The sequence below is a fragment of the Periophthalmus magnuspinnatus genome, chromosome 18 (genome assembly GCF_009829125.3).
Source record: "Periophthalmus magnuspinnatus isolate fPerMag1 chromosome 18, fPerMag1.2.pri, whole genome shotgun sequence".
Taxonomy (NCBI): Eukaryota; Metazoa; Chordata; class Actinopteri; order Gobiiformes; family Gobiidae; genus Periophthalmus; species Periophthalmus magnuspinnatus.
This window is the reverse complement of record NC_047143.1, coordinates 21471685-21499293: the sequence shown is the minus strand read 5'-3', so window position 1 is coordinate 21499293 and position 27609 is coordinate 21471685. Positions and strand designations below refer to the sequence as shown.

The following is a 27609-nucleotide window of genomic DNA, read 5'->3' as shown; positions in this document are numbered from 1 at the left end:
CTTCAACAGGCTTTAGCTACAAACACGCACACACATTCATAGTTTATTTTATTTACTATTATTTTTTGTCTACAAACTGCCCCATTATGTCTTTGTGTCTTGTTATTTCAATCAATATTTTTTGTTATTAATGTGTTTTGGACCTACAGTAGCGTATTTAAAAATCTGTCATGGGTTTGTCTGTCTGGCTTTAAATTAAAAAAAATAAAAAAATAAAATAAAAAAAATAATAATAATAATAATGGGGAAAAAACACAGTGTTTTTAGTTTTTGATATTATCTTATTTCTGGGTGTCTCATAATTTGTTATTTCAGCTATTTCAAAACATTAGGTTTAATCATAAAACTGTAAAATGCAATTGTGTAAGACAAGTTTACAAGTGCATTGGCCTTTTAACCACCGAAAATATGACCTGAAATGTACATTATTTTTACAGCCCAATAATATTATACAGTTGAGTTCTAAAGATAGGACATTAAACGACCCAGTGACTGTAAAAAAAAACAAAAACAAAAAAACCCAAAACACTGCTGTCCTCAAAACTTACTTTAAAATGATTACTTTTTCATTCTGAGGACTTGACAGTAAAATACATAAACTGTGACAATATATACAGTATTTTTAAGAGCATTTTTGAGTTGCCAAGGATCAAAATATTCCCAAACTGTCAATAACAAAAAGATATACCAATCCCAACCTTTTCAATATTTGCAAGTCAAAACACTGTTTGCTCTGTGTTCCATCACCAGCAGAGTGGAGATGATAGATGGTATTTTAGCTTGTTGGGAATAATTTAGTTTGTAGTAGTTGTTTGTAGTACGTTTTTGATGATCTCCCTTTAGAGTAATAGTTTTGATTAGTTACCTGCTTCTTTCCATGAAGATGGTGTTGCTTTGCCTGGAGTATTTCTCAGTTTGGCATATATTACAAGTGTTGTTTTTTTTAGTTTTTTTTATGGCAATTTAAAATACGAGTGTGAGTGGGCTTGGCTCTCCACGGATCTGACCTGGTCTCCATGAAGAAATGATTGCTAGATGGATGGATAGGTTTTGTATGAAGCCAAACTGGTAGAAATCTGGACAGTTTTTTAAATTGAAAACAAAAAAAAAGTAATAATAAAAATAAATAAATAATAATAAATAAATAAATAATAATAATAATAATAGTAATAATAATAATAATTATTATTATTATTTTTATTCATTTATTTATTTATTATTCATTTATGTAGTATTATTATTATTATTCATTTATTTTTATTTATTTATTTATTTTTATTTATTTATATATTTTGTAGGTTCAAGGATAACTTTGTCTCTCTTGGGAGAAATTACATTTTTACAGATGCATACAACACAAACATAACTACACAATAGATACTACAATAGAATGAAAAAAGAAAAGGCTGCCATACTGTGGACCATACCAGGCAATGCAATGACATCTCCATGGAGACAAGCAGGTGAAAAAGTTACATAATTGACCTTTAACTCCTATAGATAGTTTTACAGTGTGTGGTTGAAGGACGACAGTGGCTCAGTTGGTAGCGTATAAGATCCACTGGTTTGAATCACGCTCTCAACATAAATATTGTTGGTAGAGCGGGTGCTGGGCCACTGTTGCCGCGGTGAGGGGCTTGTGACGAGGGGCCGACAGGAAAAAGACAAATTGAAAGCTGCAGCACTGGGAGCATTATACCCTTCAGACAAATACAGCAGCCCTTTGTAACGCGGGTGGCAGGTTTCTCACTGCTCTCCTCCGCTTCCATACTGTAAGACGAATATCTCTTTCCATCATCCGCGGGCTTGAAATAATACACTGTTTTGTTCCCAGTCCCCAAATGCCAGCCATGCATCAGCACTTCTGTCCTTTCAATAGTTTCCCCCTTTCTTTCCCTCTCCACACACTGTTGCTACTAGTTTCTTGGGGCTTTCTGTGAAATTAATGATGCCAAAAAAAGCTGATGATAACTCTTTTATCCAAAAGAAAAATCAAGGAAAAACTAGGGGAACTTAAGTGGAATTACTGGGGTTAGTCCTGTCCACAAGACCTACTACTTATTGAGTAAAATTAACGATGCTCAATGGAAGTTTGCCACCTGCTCATTTTAATAAAGATATTCTTTGCCTGGAATTTTCCACATTATGACTTTAAATGTATTTCACTTGCATTCATTCATTTACATGTGCTTTTGTTGCTAAAAAATACAGTGAAAACACATACCTATATACAAAAATTGACTTTTTAGAACTTTTAACCATGCTATAGTTGTTTCTCCTCACCATTTACTCACCCGAAGTTGTATTTGGAGCGATTTGAGCAATCTTTAATCGCTTATTTTCAAGACGCCATGTTGCCAATCATTTCCCGTTTTCACTGTTACCAACATATATCCACTGCTCTGTACTTACGTCCCTCTCAAACTGTATTTTCTTAACCTGTAATACGTGTAGGATACAGGAGCATCGTGTCGTCATGTTGATACAAATGAAAAAAAAATATATATATATCCCCTACTCACTAGTGTGATCTGGAGCTATCCATCAGATGTGTGACAGCTCCACGGCTCTTTGTTGTGATGACATTTACAGCGACGTCAGCTCCCATAGGGCACTGCAGTTTTCTTATGTGGAAGTCAGCAGATTTGTTTCTTTTATTAAGTCGTTTTAGATCAATATTGTTATTTTAAAAGTGCAAATTATACCGTAATGATCTACGAGCATCGTATATTATAATTATATAGCAGACACAAGTATAATATGTCTTTTTTAATTAAGATATTATTAGTTGCCTGGAACTGTCCACATTACGAGATTAAATGTATTTACTCTGCATTTATTCAATTACATGTGTTTTTGTTGCAGAAAAAACCTTGAGAACGTCCATTTAAGTTTGGTTTAATGTAATACAGAAGCACAGGGAAGTAACACTCTACTATAAAAGTTCCATAGTACACCTTTACCGGGTAGCAGTCGAAGGCGGGGACCTCGACGACCGGATCTCCGGACATGGAGACTAGCTCTGGGGACATGGAATGTCACCTCGCTGGGGGGGAAGGAGCCTGAGCTTGTGCGGGAGGTTGAGCGTTACCGGCTAGATATAGTCGGCCTCACCTCCACACACAGCTTGGGCTCTGGAACCCATCTTCTTGAGAGGGGTTGGACTCTCCATTTCTCTGGCGTTGCCCGCGGGGAGCGGCGGCGAGCTGGTGTGGGCTTGCTCATTGCCCCACAGCTCAGCCGCTGCGTGTTGGGGTTCACTCCGGTGAACGAGAGGGTCGCGTCCCTGCGCCTTCGGGTCGGGGACAGGTCTCTCACTGTTGTGTCGGCCTACGGGCCAAACAGCAGTGCAGAGTACCCGGCCTTCTTGGAGTCCCTGGGAGGGGTACTAGACAGTGCACCAACCGGGGACTCCGTTGTTCTCCTGGGGGACTTCAACGCCCATGTGGGTAACGACAGTGACACTTGGAGGGGCGTGATTGGGAGGAACGGCCTCCCCGATCTGAACCCGAGCGGTGTTTTGTTATTGGACTTCTGTGCTAGCCACAGCTTGTCCATAACAAACACCATGTTCGAGCACAAGGGTGTCCATCGGTGCACGTGGCACCAGGACACTCTAGGTCGGAGGTCGATGATCGACTTTGTTGTCGTGTCATCTGACCTCCGACCGCGTGTCTTGGACACTCGGGTGAAGAGAGGGGCTGAGCTGTCAACTGATCACCACCTGGTGGTGAGTTGGATCCGCTGGCGGAGGAGGAAGCCGGACAGACCTGGCAGGCCCAAGCGTATTGTGAGGGTCTGCTGGGAACGTCTGGCGGAGCCCTCCGTCAGGGGAGTCTTCAACTCCCACCTCCGGGAGAGCTTCTCCCTGATCCCGGGGGAGGTTGGAGACATGGACTCCGAGTGGGCCATGTTCTCCACCTCTATTGTTGATGCGGCTGCTCGTAGCTGTGGTCGTAAGGTCTGTGGTGCTTGTCGCGGCGGCAATCCCCGAACCCGGTGGTGGACACCGGAAGTAAGGGATGCCGTCAAGCTGAAGAAGGAGTCCTATCGAGCCTTGTTGGCTCGTGGGACTCCTGAGGCAGCTGATGAGTACCGGCAGGCCAAGCGTGCCGCGGCTCGGGCGGTCACAGAGGCAAAAACTCGGGGTTGGGAGGAGTTCGGGGAGGCCATGGAGGAGGACTATCGGACGGCCTCAAAGAGATTCTGGCAAACCGTCCGACGCCTCAGGAGGGGAAAGCAGTGCTTCACCAACACTGTTTACAGTGCGGGTGGAGAGCTGCTGACCTCGACTGGGGATGTTGTCGGGCGGTGGAAGGAATACTTTGAGGATCTCCTCAATCCCACTGTCACGTCTTCCGAGGAGGAAGCAGAAACTGGGGACCCAGAGGCGGACTCGTCCATCACCCTGGCTGAAGTCACTGAGGTGGTTGGCAAGCTCCTCGGTGGCAAGGCTCCGGGGGTGGATGAGATCCGTCCTGAGTACCTCAAGTCTCTGGATGTTGTGGGACTGTCTTGGCTGACACGTCTCTGCAACATCGCGTGGCGGTCGGGGACAGTACCTGTGGAATGGCAGACCGGGGTGGTGGTCCCTCTGTATAAGAAGGGGGACCGGAGGGTGTGTTCCAATCACAGGGGAATCACACTCCTCAGCCTTCCCGGTAAGGTCTATTCCAGGGTACTGGAGAGGAGAATCCGACCGATAGTCGAACCTCGGATTCAGGAGGAGCAGTGTGGTTTTCGTCCTGGTCGTGGAACACTGGACCAGCTCTATACTCTCCATCGGGTCCTCGAGGGCTCATGGGAGTATGCCCAACCAGTCCACATGTGTTTTGTGGATCTGGAGAAGGCATTCGACCGTGTCCCTCGTGGTGTCCTTTGGGGGGTGCTCTGGGAGTATGGGGTCCGGGGCTCTTTGCTAAGGGCTGTCCGGTCCCTGTATGACCGGAGCAGGAGCTGTGTTCGCATTGCCGGCAGTAAGTCAGACCTGTTCCCAGTGCATGTTGGACTCCGCCAGGGCTGCCCTTTGTCACCGGTTCTGTTCATTATATTTATGGACAGAATTTCTAGGCGCAGCCAGGGGCCGGAGGGGGCCTGGTTTGGGAACCACAGGATTTCATCTCTGCTGTTTGCAGATGATGTTGTCCTGATGGCTTCTTCAGGCCAGGACCTGCAGCAGGCACTGGGGCGGTTTGCAGCCGAGTGTGAAGCGGCTGGGATGAGAATCAGCTCCTCCAAATCCGAGGCCATGGTTCTCGACCGGAAAAAGGTGGTTTGCTCTCTCCGGGTGGGTGGTGAGTCTCTGCCCCAAGTGGAGGAGTTCAAGTATCTCGGGGTCTTGTTCACGAGTGAGGGAAGGATGGAGCGTGAGATTGACAGGCGGATCGGTGCAGCGTCTGCAGTGATGCGGTCGCTGTATCGGTCCGTTGTGGTAAAGAAGGAGCTGAGCCGGAAGGCGAAGCTCTCGATTTACCGGTCAATCTACGTTCCTACCCTCACCTATGGTCATGAGCTTTGGGTAATGACCGAAAGGACAAGATCGCGGATACAAGCGGCTGAAATGGGCTTCCTCCGCAGAGTGGCCGGGCGCACCCTTAGGGATAGGGTGAGGAGCTCGGTCACACGGGAGGAGCTCGGAGTAGAGCCGCTGCTCCTACACGTTGAGAGGAACCAGCTGAGGTGGCTCGGGCATCTGCTCAGGATGCCTCCTGGACGCCTCCCTAGGGAGGTGTTCTGGGCATGTCCCACCGGGAGGAGGCCCCGGGGAAGACCCAGGACACGCTGGAGGGACTATGTCTCTCGGCTGGCCTGGGAACGCCTTGGGGTCCCACCGGAGGAGCTGGAGGACGTGTCCGGGGTGAGGGAAGTCTGGGAGTCCCTGCTTAGACTGCTGCCCCCGCGACCCGGCCCCGGATAAGCGGAAGAAAATGGATGGATGGATGGAGTACACCTTTACGTCTTTTATTTGGGGACTTACATTTAATTTGGCCTAAAACTGTAACAATCGATTCACGTTTTTTGCAAGATTGTTGAACATCAGTGCTCAGACGTGCAGTGCATTGACTTTATACAGTACTTTTGATCACACAACCACAGTTTTAGCATCACACTATACACTCACTTTAGTAAAAGAAGTTACTTGAATAATTTGTTCCTCGCGGTCGTAGATGAAGATGATGTGGAAACGTTCTTCTCGCTGATTTGCTCTCTCTCCAGAGGACCGCGTTCATTCTACTTTTTCATACCCTCCAACTTGAACGCGAATCCTAATCAGAGCCGCTGCTGTTACTTCTTATCTTCTTCTTTAGATGTGGAATTGCAAAACAGTCCTTTGCTGCATTCTCACCCACATAAACAGACTACAGCATACGGTCTTGTTAAAATATACATTTACAATTTGCGCCTTTATGGATTTTTATGTTTTGTTTAAAGGTGCGCTATGGAACTTTACTGATGGAGGGTTTGCCAGTCGTCTCCGTAGAGATGTTATTGCTTGGCCGTAGAAAGTTTCACTGTATGGTATTAAAGTAGACCTATTGTGCTTGTGTCTGCTCTATAGCTATAATATATGACACCCGTGGATCATTTCGTTATAATTTGCACATTTTGCAATTTAACGACTTAATAAAAGAAACAACGTCAGTGTAAAAAAAACTGCAGTGCCCGACGGGAGCTGACGTCGCCGTAAACGTCCTACCTCCTATGGATATGCTGCTGAATCCTTTGCATATCACCGATAAAATTGGAGAATGAAATCAGGACGAAACGGGGATTGATTGGCAATATGGCGTCTTGGAAATAAGAGATTACATTACAGATTGCTCAAACATCCACAAATCACCCCAAAAACAACTTTAAGAGGGGAAATGAGAGGGGGAAAAACAACTATAACATGGCTCTAAAAAGTCGATTTTGCATAATAGGTGTGCTTTAAACTTATCTATCGCCATGGAGACAGACAGGTGGCACTTTCGAGGTCGAGTTTAAAATCAAATTTATATAGAGGAGATCCTGCTTACAGTAAGACATGTTTGTCAGGGTATTTTTAAGCAATAAAAAAAAGCATCTATCTTGCTATTTATTCAATTGCAGGCAAGTTCAATCCCATACCTTGGAACAATTTAGACCACATGTGTCAAACTCAAGGCCTGTGGGCCAAATGTGCCCGCCACATCATTTTATGTGGCCTGTGACAAGGTAAATTAAAAGGTATAACTGTCTTAAAATATGAGTCTATCAGGAGATTCACAGTTACACAGACATGGTTTCATATTTATGCAAATCCATATGAAATATTTGTAACTTGAATAAGTAATAAATATAGAAATGGTTAATTAACAAGATTGAAAAGTAGTTGCGTTTATTTTACATTACATTTGGTTACATTTAGTTACATTTATACTGTCTTACAATTAAATCTGGCCCTTTGAGAGCAACCATTTTGTTGAAGTGGCCCTCGGAGAAAATGAGTTTGACGCCTCTGTTTTAGACAAAGCAATGGAGACATGCAGATGGTGAAAGTTACATAATGCACTTTACGTGGTTGACTCTGGTTTGAGCACTGTTTAGTCCTGATGACTTGGTTTGTTAGTCCTGGTTTAGTCCTGGTCTAGTCCAGAAACAGTTCCAGGTTTAGTCCCAATTTAATCCCAGTTTTGTTCTGTGTCAAATTTATATGTAGGTATATTTTATTATCCTTTTTTTTTTATTTATTAGAACACATGAACATCAAAGTCATACAAACATCAAAGTCAAAATCACTCCTGACTAAGACAAAATACAATCCTGTTTTCTCAAATAGAATATTTACAACTGATTAGCGATTCAAAACAATTGTAACTAATTTCTAATGAGTATGAGAGATGCCTAAGGGGGCGCAGTTTGGGGAGTTGCAGTAGAGATGTTGTTTACCCTTCATGCTTGATGTGATTGGAGAGTGGAGGTGTTTCGGAGCCGTCCCTCTCCGGTGCCCAACAAAAGAACAGGGTTGAAAGCTGTGTTTACAAATGCAGCACATACTCAATTATACAAGATGGAGTCTAGTGTTAGCGCGTGTATAGGGCACCAATGTGAGGAGCTGGGCCACTTTATTACTATAAACTGGAATGTTACGACAACATGAAGCTAAGGTGTGATGTTGAGGTTTTCAGCAATATAACAGATAGAATGTATCAACAAAATTGTAAATAGGAATCTGCTTTTAAAGGTCCTATATGATGCAAAATTGACTCTTGTGCAGTTTAAGCCTTGTTAGAATGGAGGAAACAACATTATAACAGATCAGAAAATGATGTAATATGGGTCCTTTAAGGTGAAAACAGCTATGTGGACTGATGAACTCATGAATGCCATTTAGCCTCTCATCCAAAAAGTTTATTTTTGCTGTACCAACCCGTCTTAAAAACATGAAAAACTGACGAGGTCATTTTAAAGTGTTTACAGTTCCAAAGTGAATCCCATACTTACCTTATGCATTCTGCGCATTCTAATTATTCATCGCAAGTTCATAAGTGCTTTTCACAACTTTCAGAGACGAGAGCGGAGGTAACGGTCACGGTAAAGCTGACAGCAACTAGCATGGTAACCTTTCACTTCCTGCTTCTAGGAAAATGCTCTATAATTAATTAGATGCAGACTGGGGTAAGACAGATTTAGCTGAAATATACGGCGTACATGGAGTCTGGTACAGGGCCTTTTTATTAATGGAATTTTATTTATTTTTTATTATTAAGAAAATCATACAACTCTTCACTTATGAATAAGTTAAATGGACAAAAATATTTTTCTAAATAAACATACGTTTTTGGGGCATTATCTTGATTATAATAATGGTAAATTGTCACATTTTTATATAGCGCTTTTCCACCTTTAGGAAGCGCTTTATCACCCATTCACACACACGTTCATACACCAGTGTATGCAGACATTGGGGAGGAGGTGGTTTAAGTGTCTTGCCCAACGACACAATGACAGCATTCATCTGTGGGAGCTGGAATCGCACCGCCAACCTGTGGGCCAGTGGATGTAACCGCGCAACCAATGATGTGCATTTAAACCGCTAACATTCGAATAGCGGACACACACTCTACCAACTGAGCTACTGTTGCCTAATGTGGTAAATATGTCTATAAAAGTCTTGTTTCCAGAAATCCAAAAATCGTCTAGTTCTATATAACAAGTTCAGAATGAAATGTAGACGTCGAATGTTGAATTCTACCCACTGCAGTAAACAAAACATCCTTGAACGCTCTGTAAATAATGTAAAATGCAGAGTACAGATGGATCCTAGAGAGAGGAAATGGAGTGCTAAAAAGTGGCACATTTGTCAGGCCCTACCCCCTCGGGCGAAAAAGTGCATCTGTACCTGCCCCACCTCTGTACGCAGTCCCATCTGAGGCCTCAGCGGACCAGAGAGCACTTCACTGTACAAAATGGTTTAAATACAGCTGGCACAATGACCAAGTGGTTTAGAGTAGTCTGAAATGAACTTAAAATATAATCAACAATTTGAATGTAGCTCATGTAACCGATGAAAAACTGCTATGTATTGTGCATTTTGGTAATTTGATGTATTATATTTGCTTGTTCCATATTTGAATTGAATTGACTTTAATACTGACCGCGAGTATCAGCAGGGGCAGCCTCGGGAAAAGAAGGCGCCTGATCTTGATTTACGAACACAATCGCGAAATAAAAATAACAGGATTATATAGAGCAAGTTAATACGAACACTTTCAGACCAAAAATGACCCGCTTGGAAACGGCAGTTACAGAGAGATCAGTGACAGTTTTTCAATACACCTGCAATACACTGGAAGGAATAAGAGTTAGAGTTGATAAGGGGCAGATATTATAAGCTTTTGCTTCTTTCTGTGCCTTTTCATTCATCTATTATAATTGTACAAAAGCTGAAATACTGTATGCAGATATGCTGCATTGATTTGTTTTGTTTTAATGAATGAAATAAATATAAAAAGAAAGAAAGAAAAAGAAATAGATGGTGAATTGGAGCCAGAGTTGATGGAGCCGGAAGTGCACCATGCTCTCTTCCTATTAGGGACGCAGTTAGATATTTGTTTTTATGTGTACACTCTATGGCTGTTCCTAGTGTAGAGTAGTTAGAACAGGCAAAAATAATACTGTTACTTCAAAATAATATTACTCATGTAGAGATGTAAAGTAGTGGTCCATGAAATTACTCAAGTGACAGTAAAACAATTGAGCAAACAACTGTCGTAACATAAATTGTCTAGATGCAACTGATCTGATTTATAATTGAGGTTAATGTTGTTTGAAGGAAAACATTTATCAAAGGATAGACTGCAAAAATTAGAAATCCAAATCATCCCTGAGTGCGAAAAAACACAAATGTTCAAAATATTTAAAGGGCCTGTATTACTCTACTTTCTGATCTATGGTATAATGTTTCATCATCAAAAACTTAGCTGGAGTTGTGTTTTGTTTCATTCACACATATTTAACACGCAAACCACTTTTTGTCAAGCTGAAAACTCTGTGTTTCACCTTGTGATGTCATGCTGTAATACAGGAAGTGCTCTATATACCTTCAGTAGAATCACTTGGATAATTTCAGCCTTGGATTTTACATTCTGCACTAAACAAAAGGCAAGAGGTACTATGGCTGTTAACTTGAATACTATGACTACATGACATCACAAGGTGGAACAGAGCATTTTGAGCTGTGGAGATGTAGACAGACTAATAATAAAAGGTTACTCAAACAAGTGAGAATCAAACAAAACATAACACCAGGCATGTTTTTGAGGAGGTCACAACATTCTAACATGATGTAAAGGTCACCAGAGTCACTTTTGTGTAATGGAGGACCTGAGTGGTGTTATACTTTATAATATATTACTCAAATAGGAGTAAAAATACTATGCCTTAAAAAACTGTTAGGCGAAGTACCTTTTTTAATCCATATTAGGTCAGAACCAAATCTAAACTGAGCCGTTACCATTTTTACTATAATTATATCGACACCACTTTGAAATACTCGGTACACACTCGGCACCACGTAGTTCAAAGTATGTTCTCTGTTATTAGAAGTGATCTGTATGACGTGAATGTGTCTTGTCGTCTGAGCGGCGCTGTGGAGTCTTTACTAAAGGTCAGATTTGATGCAGACGAGGTGTAAAAATGTCAGGGTGAATGTATTTGTTTAGGAGAGCTGTAATCTCTGCTCGGTGCCTGGTAAAAGCGCCTGTAAAAATTTTAGTGCCAAAAGTAACACGCTTGTCATTTATTTTACTCGGAAACTGATTCATAAAAATATGGCTCTTGGTCTGATGGGGTTTAAATGCAGTGATGGCTGACTGGGTGGAATGAAAGATGCGTTGTTATATTGCACGGGAAAAATGAGGATTCTAAATTGACTAGAAATAAACATAAACATGTGTATCTGGAGTAAGTTAAAATAAGTATTCCCACTCCAGTTTGAGGATCTTTCATTTGACTCAAATTAAACAGATTGTATTCATTTCTGTACTACGTCTGTTTGTTCTTGCATGATTTTTAACATGATTTGTCAAAGCATTGTATATTGTCGGTGTTGCTTAAATAAAGGGAGCAATTATTTAAGTCTCTTGTCTATAATTATGCCTTTATTATATTCTGGTTTGTTAAAGAAGACCTATTGTGCGTGTGCCTGCTATGTAATTATAATCCATGACTCCCATTGATCGTTGTGTTATAATTTGTACATTTTAAATCACAATATTCATCTAAAACAACTTGATGAAAGGAACGAATCTGCTGACTTTTGGGTTAAAAAAAATGGTGCCCAATGAGAGCTGACGTTGCCATAAACGGCATCACAACAAAGAGGGAAAGAGTGAAGTTTTTGGCACATTTAAAATAACTTAAACCTAATATTTTGATCAGTAATGTGCCTTCACCTACAGGCGGGCCAAAATTAATCTGTTTTTTGTGTAACTATACATACAATACTTTACCAATTTAACAAAAAACATGTTAAAAGGCATCTTTAAATGTGTTAGTTCAGGTTTAAATATCAGAAAATTATAGAAATATCACTTTATAATAATACTCTTTGTAAACGATCTTTGATATTATAAATGATGTAAAAAGATGCTATTTTTCTATATGCTCCACAAAATATATTGGATTTTTAAAAATGTGTAACCTTGTACATTTCAGACCACCTAACCATTCTCATAGTTACAATATTAAAATATAAAGTGGTGACTGTACTGCCTTTCCCTGCTGAGCTATGAGGCGAGGTGAGAATAATTCTTCAGAACAGGTGCTAGCCCCAAGGCCGGGTTAGGAAGTGAATGATTAGTGGCACTCCCCTTCAAGATGCATGGCTCCTTTGTATTAAAACCAAACTCTGCCTTTCTTTATTCCCTCCAGGCTTTGTTATTAAGTGGGCCGGGTTGCCATAGCTACGCTTTGGCAGGATATTGCTGGGGATCAGCCATAATGGGTCTCTCGACGCAACTCACTCTGCTCCTGTGGAAGAACTTCACTCTACGGAAGAGACAGAAGGTACGCCACCAACAGCCAGTCAGCAACGTCTAAAGGGCAAATTGGACCTGCAGAATGAGGCTATGTCCCTGTGTGGCATTATCAAGGGCAACTTAAGTTATTCATGGGAGGGAGAGGTAGGGATATACTCCGAAAATGCCTGTCTATAGATGTAAGCTGCCGCGAAGACTCCCACTAGACAAAGGGACCGATCTGAGCCTAATGCAGACCAATTCCAAATGTCACCTCCAATTTCTGCAGATCTGTCTCCTGTGTGGCTTATGTCATGTAGCCAGGGTTTTACGTCTAACAAAGCCTGTTTTCAGGCCTAATAAGAGCAGATGGGAACCAATGTAAATGTTTACTCTGAAGGACAAATACTGCATTTTCTGCCACATTGACATTACTTAAAGCTGGGGTACTCAACTTTTTTTTTGTAAATGAGTACATTTTATGTTTTCCCCCAAAGAGTATATTATAAAAGCAGCATCTGTGATAAAATGAGACTGCTGTGAGCTGTCTGCAGCTAATAAGACATTAGAGCACAAAGCCGTGCTCTGATTGGCTCCGCTTGGGTGATCCACCCCAGTTTCACGTCGCTGCAGGCCATAGTCTACAGGGGTGCAAAATGTTAAATTATAACCTCATTTAATAATATTTGCACCCTCATTTGAGGCATGTTAAATGATGACACTTTTGTATCCCTTTGAAACTTGAATTTGGTCTTGACCTACCCCTGCTTCGCCATCTGAAAAAATCCATTCTAAAGCCATAGACACTTGAAATAAAATGCATGTGGATATTAGCAAAGTACCAAAGGGTTTGTGCAAGCTACAGACGAATTATACCAATTTAAATACCTCCTTCTGCGGTGTGCAAATCAAGTCCCCAAAGCCTTAACCTGGCCTTCAGTGTTCAATATTGCCCATATTTGCCCAAAAAGACATGAGCCTCCCATGATGTTACTGGAGGTTTCACTTGCTGTGAGTGAGGTCACATGACTGGATAATAGTCACACCCAGTGCTGGCAGCACTTTTCCACTGAGTCTATGGCACTTTGGGAGCTATTGTGAATCCACACTGTGTTCTTCATTCAGAGATGACAGGGCTCAAACACAACCACTTGTTTTTGTGCAGAGGTCAGGAGGACTAAAGATCAGTTTTGTGTTGCCAAAGGAAAGAAATACACTAGCTCTGAGGAAAGAAAACATCTAATCTCTTGGAATAACTTTTTTCTGTTATTATTTGAACTTTGCAACATTATAGAAAAACTCGTCATACTGAAGATGCAAAACCTTGTTACTGTTGCAGAAGTCAAATTTTCTTACAGGCTGACTTTTTAACTTAAACATACAGTCAATAAGTTTTCATCTTACATTTAGGCCAAACTCACAAAAATGTGCTCAAAATTCAAACTTGTGCTTCTCTAATTTCTGGGAATTTCCAATTTTCAAAAAATTGGAAATAATAAAATTTAGCACAAAATTTAATTTTGACATCCTGATCAAAAAAGTAAATTAAATTCATCTTTATTCTGGACTCATAGACCATTTTTAAAACAATCAAGGACAATGACAATACAAACAGTAAACACAACCACACCAGTGTCTCCACATCTTGGACTGATAGTGGATTGCTCTGAATCTGATGTTTATGAGTGACAGTATTATTTAATTTTCTGACTTATTCAGTCTGCAAATAAAACTGTACATTAAAGTTCTTAGTACAGTTTGCAAAGTGTTGACTCGTGCAGTGACAAACATCTCAGTCGCACTAGTCCATCATGGCCTCAGGAGCACCAGTAAACTGTCACTATAATCCACCTACAGCCTTTGGAGACTGGCTTTTTTATAATAAGTCCAGAGGTGGGCAGTGTATAGTGGTGTACGATATGATTTAAACAACATCAACTTTACATCATCAGAACATGAACCAAACTTGAACATAAGAGTATTAGCTTGAGCAACAACATCCTGCGCTATCATCATCATCATCTGCCATGTCCAGAGTGATGATAAGCCAAAGATATTTAATTTTTGTTGTAACCCTCAACACAACATTAGACATGCAAAAACTTGGATATCTCATGTGCTTATCCTCTTTGGTCCTACAGATCATGGTCCTACTCTTAGTTGCGTTATACTTAATATGCTCCACACCATAAGCTGAACAGATGTGGAGTAGCTGCTGTAGACCAGCGGTGCTCGGACCAAAAACAACCAAGTCTTCTGCATTAAATGATTCAGGACAAGATTTCCAGCCACACAGCCAGTTTTACATGCTTTGAGCTTTGTTGACAGTTCATCTGGATACAAATTGAATAAAACTGGGGACAAGATTCCTCCCTGTCTGACCACATTGATGACTCTAAATGGGACAGAAAGATTCAAATATGCACAGTATATTTGGGTACACCTTTCTGAATCAGCTTCATAGATAAGCAGTGATTCACCCTGTGGAATGCTTTGGACCCATCTAAAAAACATGAAAAAAAAAGGATTAATTCTGTCTCCTGTACTTCAAGGAGTACAATCAATATTCTCTTATAGAGCATATACACACATGTCTGTGCCGAGCAAAGCCTTAACCTCAAACTGATTGTCTGTGGATTTAATAAGTTGTGAGATCCTGTCCAGCAGAATTCATTCAATATTTTTTTACACTATGCTGGCCAGAGCTATAGGTCTATAATTGTCAGAGCTGCCAACTTATCCAGTCACCCATGGCCCATGCCATATTTTTACTGCGTGGTGATGACAGAAACTTCCCATGTTATTTCAATGGTAAAATCACCAAATGTGACAAATTCTCAGGTTTTTAATGCATAATACTTTTACAAATTTCTCCTTGGGGTTTCTCGGAATAGTCTGAAATTTGGTGAAAATGATCTAGAGCAATTAGAGCATCAGAAGTTGTCACATATTTTGTACATGTCTTACAGTCTTTGTGTGGCACAGCTGCAAAATTTGATAAAAATATATAAATTTACAATGCACAAAATTTGCACATACGAAGACAAATTTTCCTTAAATTCAAATCCATTCGAAACCTGTGAAAGAATGGAACTGGTCATGCTAGTGCCCCCTACAGAGTGACACAAATTTTTCAAAAATTCCTGCCCAACACGGGCGAGGACTGCTTGCAGCTTTATTTTCCTTTTATAATGATGATGACATTCAGAGGCAGTACTGCAAATTGTAGCAAAAATAACTCTGTTGAAATCTTACTGCACAATTCTCTATACTGCCGTCCTGTGGTGCAGTTACAGTAAGAGTAAACTCAAGAAGCTGCAGGTTGCATATCATGATGCACTTTGTATTTTACTGGAAGTCCCTTGATGGCCCAGTGCCAGTTTGCTGTTTGTGCAGAATAATGTCCCTACATTGAATACCGTTATGAGGAACTTTGTGTACAAGTTTATGAAGCGCCTTGAGGGCTCACAAAATGTAATTATAAACGTTTTAATAATGCCTGAGCAGAGCAGTGTCAGGTACACCTCTGAACTCTGGAGGCACTGGAGGGACTCCTTATATAGACTATAGAATATTATTATTGTTATATTTGTCTGTTTTTTAATGTGTTATATGTACCCTCTAGTCTGAGATAAAGCCTGATCGATTGATTGATTGATTGGTAGAAATCATCTGTGGTCAGTCACTTTGCAATAGCATTACTTTGAAGGTGCACTATTTCACTTTTCTGGTGAAGGGTATGCCACTTGCTTGTTTCCATGGAGATGTACTTGCTTTGCCTGGAATACTCCGCAGTATCACATTTAGTTTTAGTTAGTTGTATTTATTCTTACATTTAGAAGCATTTTTACTGTGAGTGGGGTCACCTCTACACAAATCTAACCTGTACATTTGCCCGTTAGTTTTTATGGAGATAGAAAAGTTTACTATGAAACTGTGGAACATTCTAGGCAAAGCAGTAACAGCTCCATAGATATAAGCAAGTAGCAGACCCTCCAGTCGGGGGGAAAAAAAAAAAAATGCATCGTGCACCTTTCAATAAAACGCTTTATAGATAATTTATACAGTGTCTGTTAATACCCATTTGACATATGCACTGTAAAAATAACATAATATAACATGTATTCACATTTTTCCCAAAGACATGCACATATTTCCAGAACATGATGTGTGAATAGGGCACTCAGCATGTTACTTATATCCCAATCTGAAATATTGTCATTAAACTAAAGCAGCGAGAGTTGGACAAGGACAATTGTAGTTGCGGAGGGCTCATGGAGGTTAATGACCAATTACACCAATGCTTCACCAAGCATTTTAACATTTTATAACAGGCATGAAGCAGATTTTATGGTCCAGTATTTCCCATAATTCCACAGGAGGAGATTATCTGTTCACAAAGACGCCTCTGTCCGATGGCAAATGCCAGGGGAGGAGGGAGACACACTGAGCTAGTCTTCCTCATGTGTGCCTTCCTCTTCTCATTCCTTTTCATCGGAATACATTATGATAATTCCAGCTCTCTGTGGAACCGCATTCTCTTTGACAAATGCACTGGAGAAGTTTCAAAAATTATTCAAATTCCTGTATAGGTTCTTTGAAATATGTTGTATGATTTTGGAAATTTACACCTCACTGACTAAATACATCGTTTTCAGCAGGGTGCCATAGTCGGTTTTCTTGATTTTAAACGATCAAATTCTGCAGCACAGATCTAGACTAGCACTACGAAACCTGACAGGCCAAGAATATAACATAGATTAGTAAGTGATTGGCATTTTCTTCTGTAAAACCCCAAAATTGTCAAGGTAAAAGGACAAAAAAAAAAAAACCCACAACCTATTTTTTCCATATTTATCACATTACAAAAGCACCAACATCCTGCAGCTTTAAAGAAGCATTTACACTGTTTTGTCTTTATTGTGTAAAACTAGCCAAAGGTTTGCGATTCATTTGCAGCATGTTAATTGGTCGCTCCGTTCAAGACATGAGTTTGAACAAGTATTCATAACAGCAGGCAAGGTTAGTTGAGGTTAGTCACCAGGGCTTTGAGGCTGTACAAAAAGTCAAGCAAAGACCAGTCCTTGCATTGTAATAACTCATTAAAAGTCATCCTTTAAGAAAACCCTACTCCCAAACAAGCAAAATGAGCTTAATTAAATTTGTTTGGATGCCCTTTCTTTTAATGTCACATCTTATACCTTGGGTCTTGGATGTTATTTTAGTTTGATAAACCTAAGGATAGGACTTTCGATTAACCGTAAGAATAACCATGACAATTTCAAAAGTGAAAATGAGTAATTCCAATCTAAACCTAAATGTAAAGCCCTTTTTAAAGCTGCACTATGTAACTTTTCTGTTAGGGGGTCTGCCAGTTGTTTGACTCCATTTGGATTTTTTTGATCTGCCTTTAATGTTCCAATGTTTGGGATTAAATTGATCTAGTGTCTTGTTTTTATTTTATTGCAGTGTTTTTAATGCTCAAATGATTGGAAAACTGTGCATTCTTACTATAAACAAGGTCACTTCTCCACAGATCTGACTTGTAACTTGGCCTGATTGTTTAGTTTAGATTAGTTTAATACCATAACGTGGAAATATCTACATATTTTATTTTAATTTTTTTTTTTTAATATATCAGAAGACCAACTGAACCTCATTGTACCAACATCTACAATAGAGACAAGCTAAGTATTTACCCCTCCACCAGAAAATGTACATAGTGCACCTTTAATTTGGCTGTTTATGTCACATTTACTTGCCCTCCACATCATTTTATGTGGCCCTCAACAGGGTAAATTAAAAGGTATGATGGTCTTTAAATGTCATTTTATCAGGAGATACGCAGTTACACAGTCATATTTTTACATCTTTGCAAACGCATATGCAATATTTGTAACTTGAATAAGTAATAAATACAGAAACAGTTAATTAACAAGTTTAAAAAGCAGCTACGTTTATTTTACCTCTGGCCCTTTGATGGCAGCCAGTTTGCTAATGTGGCCCTTGGTGAAAATATGTTTGACACCCCTGGTATAGAGGAATGGTGCTCCGTTAGACCGTGGGAATGAAAGCGATTTAACAATCTCACGGCTTTTTGGACATGTTGCCAAAAATTCCAATAAATGTTGTGATTTCTTCTCATGATAATCGTAGTAGCACTAAAATTTGATATTGTGGCATCCCTTCCTAAGAATTTGTGAAAAAATGACATGAAAACAAGAATTTGCGACTTGCAACAACAACAAAAAAAGCTAGAATATCACTCAAGGCCAGCAGCAGGGAAATGGGAGAAATAACCTAGCAACCAAATAAAGCTTTGAGGGCACCCATTCAAATCTATGTGCACTCTATTCCTTGGGGTTCAAATAAAAAGAAGCATGCTGTGTCGCATGGGACCAAGGCTGCAAGCTGGTATTATACTAGCTCTGCCACTAAAGCAAGGTGCAAGTCACATCGGTAACACTCAGAGGAACCGGCTCTTTTGTACTGGGAACTGCGAGGTTTTGAACTCCACGTAACTGTATTCCAATAGTACCAATCCTCTGAGATGTTCTGAACGTGTTTCAAAGTATAAACAAAACCTAACACTAATTAGTCAATTACATTTCCAAAGTGTCCCATTCAATTCATCAGATTTTTCTAGCACGTAACACAAAAAAGAATATATTTTGGGTTTTCATAAGTAAAGCACAAAACTCTCACATATATATCTTTAAAGGTGTTCAGTGTAACTTTTCTGATGGTTGTATGTGACAACCACTTGTTACTTTAAAGATTTGATTTGGTTATATTTAGTCAATTTAGTTCAATACATTCATCCACTTACCTGAATCTCCACATGGTCCAGACAAAGAAGGGGCGTGTCCTATGTCGGCCATGTTTATAGGCTTGAGTGTGGTCGTGGGCTGGACCATGTGGAGGGGAGAACTGGTTTAAGTTTGTTTGTTTCTATTGGGTCAATGTCTTATGTATTTTGTTTCAATGTTTTAAGTCACATGAGTCAAACTCAAGGCCTGTGGGCCAAATGCGGCCCACCACATCATTTTATGTGGCCCGCAACAAGGTAAATTAAAAGGTATGACTGTCTTAAAATGTCAGGAGATACAGTTACACAGCCATTTTTTTTTTTTTTTTTTTTTACATCTATGGAAATGCAAAAGCAATACTTTCAGAAACAGTTAATTAACAAGTTGCAAGTAGTTGTATTTATTTTACATTACATCTGGCCGTTTGATGGAAACCATTTTGCTGATGTGGCCCTCGGGGGAAAATGTGTTTGACAGCCCTGTTTTAAGTGTTTATAGTTAAATTTTAAACACTTTTTTAGTTAAGGGACTTGGGCCCAGAGAGCTATTTGAGCAAGAGATACAGCTAATGTTATACCCACAGTACGTGTAAGAATATGGCGTATACCGGGGGGAGGTGCTTCCTGTGTAGGGGGTATATAAGCAGGGCCAATCAGATGTCAGGGAGACATCAGCATAGCCAGGTACACATATGTTTTCTCCTTAGTTTCTTAATTTGTTTTGCTTTGTTATGTTGAGCACAGTTTTTTTTTTTTTTGTAGTAGTAAATATGTATTATTTTAAATATGTATTTCCGGGGTGAGGGAAGTCTGGGAGTCCCTGCTTAGACTGCTGCCCCCGCGACCCGGCTCCGGATAAGCGGAAGAAAATGGATGGATGGATGGATGTATTATTTTATTGTCCACAGTTTACCATGGTGCTTCAAATAAATATTGTCAAATGGGACTTTTCTGAATTTGCCTCCTACTTTGACCACATCAGGCCTGCTTCCCCACATTGTATAACACCTCCTTGTCTCTATGGAGAAGGTATTGTTTTGACTAGAATGTTTCCCAGTAGGGTGATACACAAGCAGGTGTCACAATGTCAAGTTACAGGTCAGATCTATGGAGAGCAGCCAATCAGAGCGCGGCTTTCTGCACTTATTTTCAGGTTAATAAGAAATACAAATATGTTATTATTAGCAGCAGATTGTGACAAAATGAGACTGCTGCACTTAAATTGTTGCTTTTACAGTATACACAATTTACACATTTAAAGTCCGGTACCCCAGCTTCAAAGTATCAATCCATTGTCCGTGTAATTTATTGATACGGTATGTATATTACCCATTTGACCTCTTGAGTTTGGAGTAAGCATTTTGGTTCCTGTGTAAAAGAAGAATGAATATTTAAAATTTGTGTTTTAATAATTTTTTTTTCCTAGTTGCGACTTGTAATTGAAATTGTATGGCCACTCTTCCTCTTCGTCATACTAGTGTGGGTACGCTCCACTACCGAGCCAATTCACAAAGACCAATGTAAGTAACGCAATAGAATAATTATAAATGCTGGCGCATATAACATACTGATAATTTATTTTTTTTGTTTTCCTTTCAGGTCACTACCCAAATAAGCCTATGCCATCAGCTGGAGTGTTGCCATGGATACAGGGGATCGTATGTAACATTGAAAATCCCTGCGTAAACTCCCCAACACCAGGGGAGGCTCCGGGACAGGTCAACAACTTCAATAATTCCATGTGAGTCTTAGTTCTTGTGTAAAAATGTACTGCAGATTGAGTAAATTGAAAATGGAATGGTATTTGTGTTTGTTTCAGTATCGCTGGTGTCCTGATTGAGCTGCAGCATCTTTTGGTGAACAGGTCCGTTCTGAGTAAAGTGAAGGTTCTGGCTGATGACATGGTCCAGTGGAATTCTCTACTGCTTCAAACTTCTAACAATGGTGCGACTTTATTCAATTATCATTAATAATTGCATAAAGACTGTCCAGTACGGTCCAGTCTAGCCATACTCATTCGGGATTAAAAACATATTCAAAAGAGTCCTGTACCCGATTTTTGAGCAAAATGTGTCTTGCCGTAGTAAAGATATATTGTTTAAGCAGCTCTTGAGGTAAAAATACATCTACTGTATAAGGTAAATTAACTTTTCACTTTTTAAGACTCAAGAATCAGGTACAGCGCCTTTAAATCTAAAACATAAACTGCATAAAAGTTGCATTTCACTTAGCTTAACCTTTAACTACCCAGAAAAGCCCAAACATTAGTATCACTTTTGATGTGAGGCGAGAGGTGAAAGCGCACGCGGCTAGAATAAACATGCCTCTGGTTCAATCCCTAATTTACATAAATCTGACAGCTCTTATGTCCTGGATTTTAAGGTATCACACTGTTCAATGTCACAAGGTTGACATTTTTGTTTTTAATGTTTGAATTACATGTGATTCTGATCCTGTTGCGTATGCCAAGGTTTTTCCAGGCTTTTACACTGCATTTACACATCCCATACCTGAAACTAAACTTGGGCTGGACTGTGAATAAACCAGAACAGAAACAAACCAAGTCTACCTAAAGACTAAACCATGATCAACCAACAACTAAATCAAACTTAAGTTCTTATGTTCATCACAGGAGGAATGTGTGATGGTCTTTCTTTCAGCCAACCCTGAAATGTGTAGCTTTAGCGTAAAGTTGTACCGCTTATTTAAGACAACTAGCCAACGTGATGTCAAAGTTGGATAGCAAAGTCTCACCACGTAACTTTTTTTTACCCTAAAGTAACTAAAATAAAAACATGTTTGTTACACTGAAAAAAGAAAAAAATCTGCTCAAATCTGACTCTTACATGACTTGTTTCTATGGAAATGTTGTTCCTTTAGCTATAAAATTCCACAGTATGACAAAAACATATCTATCTCCATGTTCAGAAGTGTTGTCTTTACTTCCTATTTCCAAGGAATTATCCAGTAGATAAGCCATCTCCAGAAAGCTGCACGGTGTTGCTTTAAATGTTTCGAGATGTAACTGGTACTTCTTTTGGAATACTGTCGTAAAATGATAAACATAAAGCAAAAGGACAACGACCTCATAAAGGAAACGGGGTCAAAGAGTTTTCTTACTTGTCATATCGCAGCTGAGTCATGCTTCGGCAATAATTGTTATTGTAAACGCCGCACTATTGTAATGTCCCCCTTTGCTACATCTTCGTTAAGTGCTCTCCATCAACAAAAGTATCCCCTTCACGTCGATGACAAGTCTGACGATTTGTTATTCCCCTTTTATTTCTCCAAAACAATGCCGTAGGAATTATTTATGGTGCAATTCGCCGTTCGGACTGACAGATAGTTTGTCTTGATAAGCTGCTGTTTTGCATTAGCCTAATTTAATCTGATGATATTCAGATTTTCATATGGAGTTTAATTTGCAAAGTAGCACAAAGGGGAGGGGCCGGGTTGGTGGTTGGTCGGCGGGCGCTGTTGGACAGTTGCCTCGGAGTTGATTTGCATATTCGGGGTCGTTGGCGAGTAATATACAAGATTAAATCCATCAAAGATCAAAACCTAAGCATAATTAATGGGAATCTCTGTCTGTGGCTGGAAGACTAAAGGTCATTGCAGTGAATAGGGGATAGAGAGCTACCAGGAGACTAGAATGGCAGAAGCGATTGTTGTGCCCTCTTTTGTTTTCACCAAAGCTTGATTAAAAGACTAGGGTGGTCACTTCAATTAGAAAGAGGAAGAACCTATGATCCGACAACGCAACCTTCAATAGAGCTGTAATAACAACACATGTTTGGATCAGAAGGTGTGCAAACCAATACCAAGACGGATAATAATAATTAATTCTAGACAATGCATGCTATTCAATTTCCCCTTTGAATAACTTAGTCGAGAGCCACTTCTACTTCCTCGTTCGAATAATGAACTGATTTCCATTTATTACATCTGCAAACGACTAATCTAATTAAACAATGTCTCTATCGCGGCACTGGATCGGAGAGGAGCCACAGTGCATGAATACACTTGAAGATGGACCTCTTATAAGAAGCCATTGTTCTGTCAGACGGAGGAGGCAATGAGAAGTCAATTGGCTTATTCTCAGCTCTTCTCCACTCGAGAGCTAATGGCTGTATCTAGCATGTTTTAGCAACAGTTAATCAACAGTTTAGGATTTAATGGTAAAAGTAGCTCAGTTGGTTGAGTGTTTGTCCACTGATTCGACGCTTGGCCGTTCGATCCCGCTCCAGACATAAACATCATTGGTTGAGCGACCAGATCCACTGACTGGGGGATTCCTTAATGTTAAGCGCTTTGAGTGTATACATATAGTGCTTCTCAAACTGTGGTGTGGCGACCCTGTGTGCTATGTGCACCTTGTTCTTAGGACTAAGGTTAGCAAGTTGCCTAGTTCAAGTTTCTAATTATTCTTGGGAACCTGAAAATAAATATATTGACATTCCCTTCCCAGCAACTTTGTTCAATGATCTCAATGAATTGAATTTAAACAATGAATTATGATGAATTAAAACCAAAAAATACACTATGGAACTTTTTGGTGGTCTGGTCTGCCACCTGCTTGTCTCCATGGAGATAATTTTGCCTCCCGGAACATTCCGTATGCTATTAAATATCTTCCATCAACCCAAGTTACATGACAGACCTATGGTGAGGCAAGCCCGCTCACCATAACTCTTACTGCAAGTTTTTCCAAGTAATTTTTTAGCAATACAAATTGAATAAATGCAAAATGAATACCCAAATAATGCCATACTGTGGAACATTCCAGGCAAAGCAAAACCATTTCTATTGACACAGGGAATGGCAACGACAACCACAAACGCTTTAAGAAAAAAATAGTCACTGCAGTTCTTCCATAGACTTTGCCCCACAGTTGTTGTTGCCTTTGTTCTGAGAAGTTAAATTGTATTGTTCTTGTCTTCAGCTCAGCCAGTGATCCTGCATACAATCCTGCGAGAGAACGAGACTTTTTCCACATACCTAAGAGACGATCTGTCTGTTCCACCAGAAGTCATCCAAAGCCTGCTGAACGCAAGGATCAATCCAGTGAGTAGCTTTTCACAAATCTGCTGACACCATATAATGCATACAAATGACTTCATTCAGCTCCCTTCACTGCGCCTTTGTCCCAGTGGTATGTGCCCCGATAGGCTAACAACTTGCACTTACTTGTGTAGCAAATCAGTGATAGCATGTTAAGTATGGTGTGACTGAACCGCAGTTGGCTTTATAATACATTGACTTGAGTGAAATTAACTGTCAATCATGAATGTTATGGCCTGGTATTGGGGCTTGGCAATATATCCCCAAAATATACAGATTTTGAATAGTAAAAATGCACTGAAACCATTGGCTAAAGGTTATCTCTACTATGTGTGCCCAGTATTTTTCAGGTCAGCAGCACTGATTCAGGATAAAAATATTATACCAAGCAAAAATGGCTTTCACTTTTACTTTCCCAAACATAAACAATAATGCCAAATTTGAAAAACTGCCATATAATATCCCAAAATTATTCTGAACTCTGCTCCAAACTGCACGCTGTTACTGGCAGAGGAGTGGCTGTCGACCGGATTAAAGACTGATCATTGCCAATTTAAAATCTTGATTAAAATATGAATTTCACATTCCTAGTATTGTAGTGTAGAGAATAACACTTGACACATTCCCTGTGGTACTTATAGAACCTGCTTCTTAGTACTATTCAAATGTTGGCTCTGTGGACTTCATTATGAACAGCCCCATTGTCCCTTGACAAAAACACCAGCCCCTGTGCCTATGTCGCCTACACGTTAGAGTAATGTTCCCATTTGTAAATCCCAGTGTACATAATTATGATGTCTCTGTAATGTGTATTTGTAAACATCAGTGGAAAGTAAAGGGGGTGTCACCATTTTCTTGGAGCATAGATCACAATTCGCATTTGATGATGCTTCATTCTAAGTATCCTCCTATTCACCAGGAGATAACTAAAGCCATCCCACGGTGTAATATGTAACTATTGGGAGTTATGCATGTCTCTATGGTGATTTTATTGCTTTGTCTCGGATGTTCCACAGTGGCATCATGCTTACCTATCTTTCATTTATTAAATTGCATTTTTTTTAAATTTTATTTATTGCTACTGCTACTGCTCTTTCTTATTCTGTAAAGCACTTTGAATTACTTTGTGTACAAATTGTGCTATACCATAATGAGAAACATTCTAGATATAGCCAAACCATCTCCATAGAGACGAGCAGGTTATTATTAGGTGGATTCTCCTTCAGAAAAGTTACATAGCGCACCTATGATTGGACAAAGTCACCTGTCACTCACCTGTCAGAGCATGACAAACCTGACCAATGGATGGGGAGATGTGCCAATGTTGAAGCACAGAGGTCAAATTAAACGGAAAATCACTCACCAAAAATAAATAGTGTATTATTGTACATCGTATAGTTCTATTACCCAAGTACCACTAATATAAATATAATATCTAGAGCTAAACATCAAGTACAAAATGACAAGGGCTTTCATTATTGACTGTTTTTTGCCGTGACCTGCATTATTATTATTATTATTATTTATTATTATTATTATTATTATTATTATTATTATTATTATTATTATTATTGTTGTTGTTGTTGTTGTTGTTATTATTATTGTCTTTATTATTATTATTATTATTATTTTCAATCATTTTTACCCTCTCTGTGTTACTGGGGCCTAGTATTTGAAGAGCATTTTTTGATACTATAACCGAACCCTCTAATTCACTCGCCTGTACCTTTTTGTTTGCCAACCCTCTATATTCCTTAGAAAATGGACATCCAAACTTCTAACAATCTGAAGCGTGTCTTGTGTGACGGGACTGGTCTAGATGACTACATCCAATTTAGCCGCCCGGACGAGAGAGAAGCCTTTCGAAACGTCAGCTGCTCCCTGTCTCCGCAGCAACTGATCAACGCACAACTAGCACTGCTGCGAAACCTGAATCCAAGAAAAGTGGTATCCGAGGTAACAACAAGCTCATCTCAAAATATGTCGGACACTTTGAAACTTAGATGAAATGTTTGGGCGAAAAAGGTGCGCCGTTGCCAGTCTGCTTTTGAATTCTCCGCAGCTTGTCACCATTAAATCAGAGCATGTTTTCGGTTTGCCTCAGACTCTAGAAAAACAAATGCAGTGAGCTGAGGAGAAAGGCTGCAGAAATATCACCACTATACACCTTTTAATTAAACTGTATGAATAAATGATCAATCTTTTTATCAATTAATAGATCCTGCATCTGTTAAAGTCGTCTACTTTTACTTTAGAAAAAATATTACACTCAAATTGCAGTAAAGATACACAAACTAGTCCCACTTTAATCACTACTGTTACTACTGTAGACATTATTACTCCTTTGAGAGAAGAACTCTATAACTCTCTAATATGCAGAGATTAACAGCCTCACTTCCGTCAGTCTACTCCAGGGCAGCTGTGGCTCTGTTATGTCCCTTCCCAGTACTGACTAAGGAGCGTGAATAAATAATGCAATTCGAAGCACTCTGAGTGTCTTTAAAGCTTCCATATAAATTATTATTGCTACATCCTACCAATGGAGAAATTATATATGAAAATGTAAAGGTGACTGCACAATGTAATTTACTGCATGAGTATTACACTAATTATACAGTAATATGAAACATTTTCCTCACGTTAATGAAGTACTGGAGGTAGACACAGTACTGCTAATCTCTCTCTCAATGCATTTATAGCACAATGTGTACACAGAGTAATTCAAAGTGCTTTACACAATAAGAAAGACATTAAAATCACAATACATATAAATCACTGAAATGATGATTCTCCATGTTTAGTCGTGACTCTGGGCACCAGCAGGAGGCCGGTCCCTGAAGTCCTCAGAGTGCGAGATGGTTCATATGGTACTAGCATGTCCGAGATGTAGTTTGGTGCTGATCCATGGAGAGACTTGTTCCTTTAAAGTCTATTCTCTGAGCCACAGGAGCCAGAGCACAGGACTCGTACTCATACTTCCTGGTTCTTGTCAGGACCCCTAGCAGCAGTGTTCTGGATGTACTGCAGCTGTGTTAAGGCTCGTTTGGAGAGGCCAGTGAGCAGGTCGTTACAGTAGTCTAACCTACTGGAGACAAATGCATGGATAAGTCTCTCCAAGTCTGGTTTTGACAGTATATCTTACATTTTTGCAATGTTCGTAATGTTTGCAATTTTCGCAATCGTAAAAAGCTGCAGATGTTATTCATTTGTTGTGGCTGGTAAAGTTCAAGTCTGAGTCTATTATTACCCCTAGATTAA

The 27609-nt window shown here is 39.8% G+C and overlaps 1 protein-coding gene across 1 annotated transcript in view; it reads left to right on the top strand.

Moving 5' to 3' along the window:
- LOC117385948 (phospholipid-transporting ATPase ABCA1-like) overlaps positions 1 to 27609 on the top strand; it is a 260381-nt gene that overhangs the window by 4502 nt on the left and 228270 nt on the right. The window contains exons 2-7 of the mRNA XM_055229034.1: positions 12397 to 12531; positions 20717 to 20810; positions 20890 to 21031; positions 21110 to 21234; positions 24233 to 24354; positions 26110 to 26307. Of these exons, the coding sequence (XP_055085009.1) occupies positions 12466 to 12531; positions 20717 to 20810; positions 20890 to 21031; positions 21110 to 21234; positions 24233 to 24354; positions 26110 to 26307 (747 nt within the window). The 5' untranslated portion in view covers positions 12397 to 12465. The remainder of the gene's footprint in view (positions 1 to 12396; positions 12532 to 20716; positions 20811 to 20889; positions 21032 to 21109; positions 21235 to 24232; positions 24355 to 26109; positions 26308 to 27609) is intronic.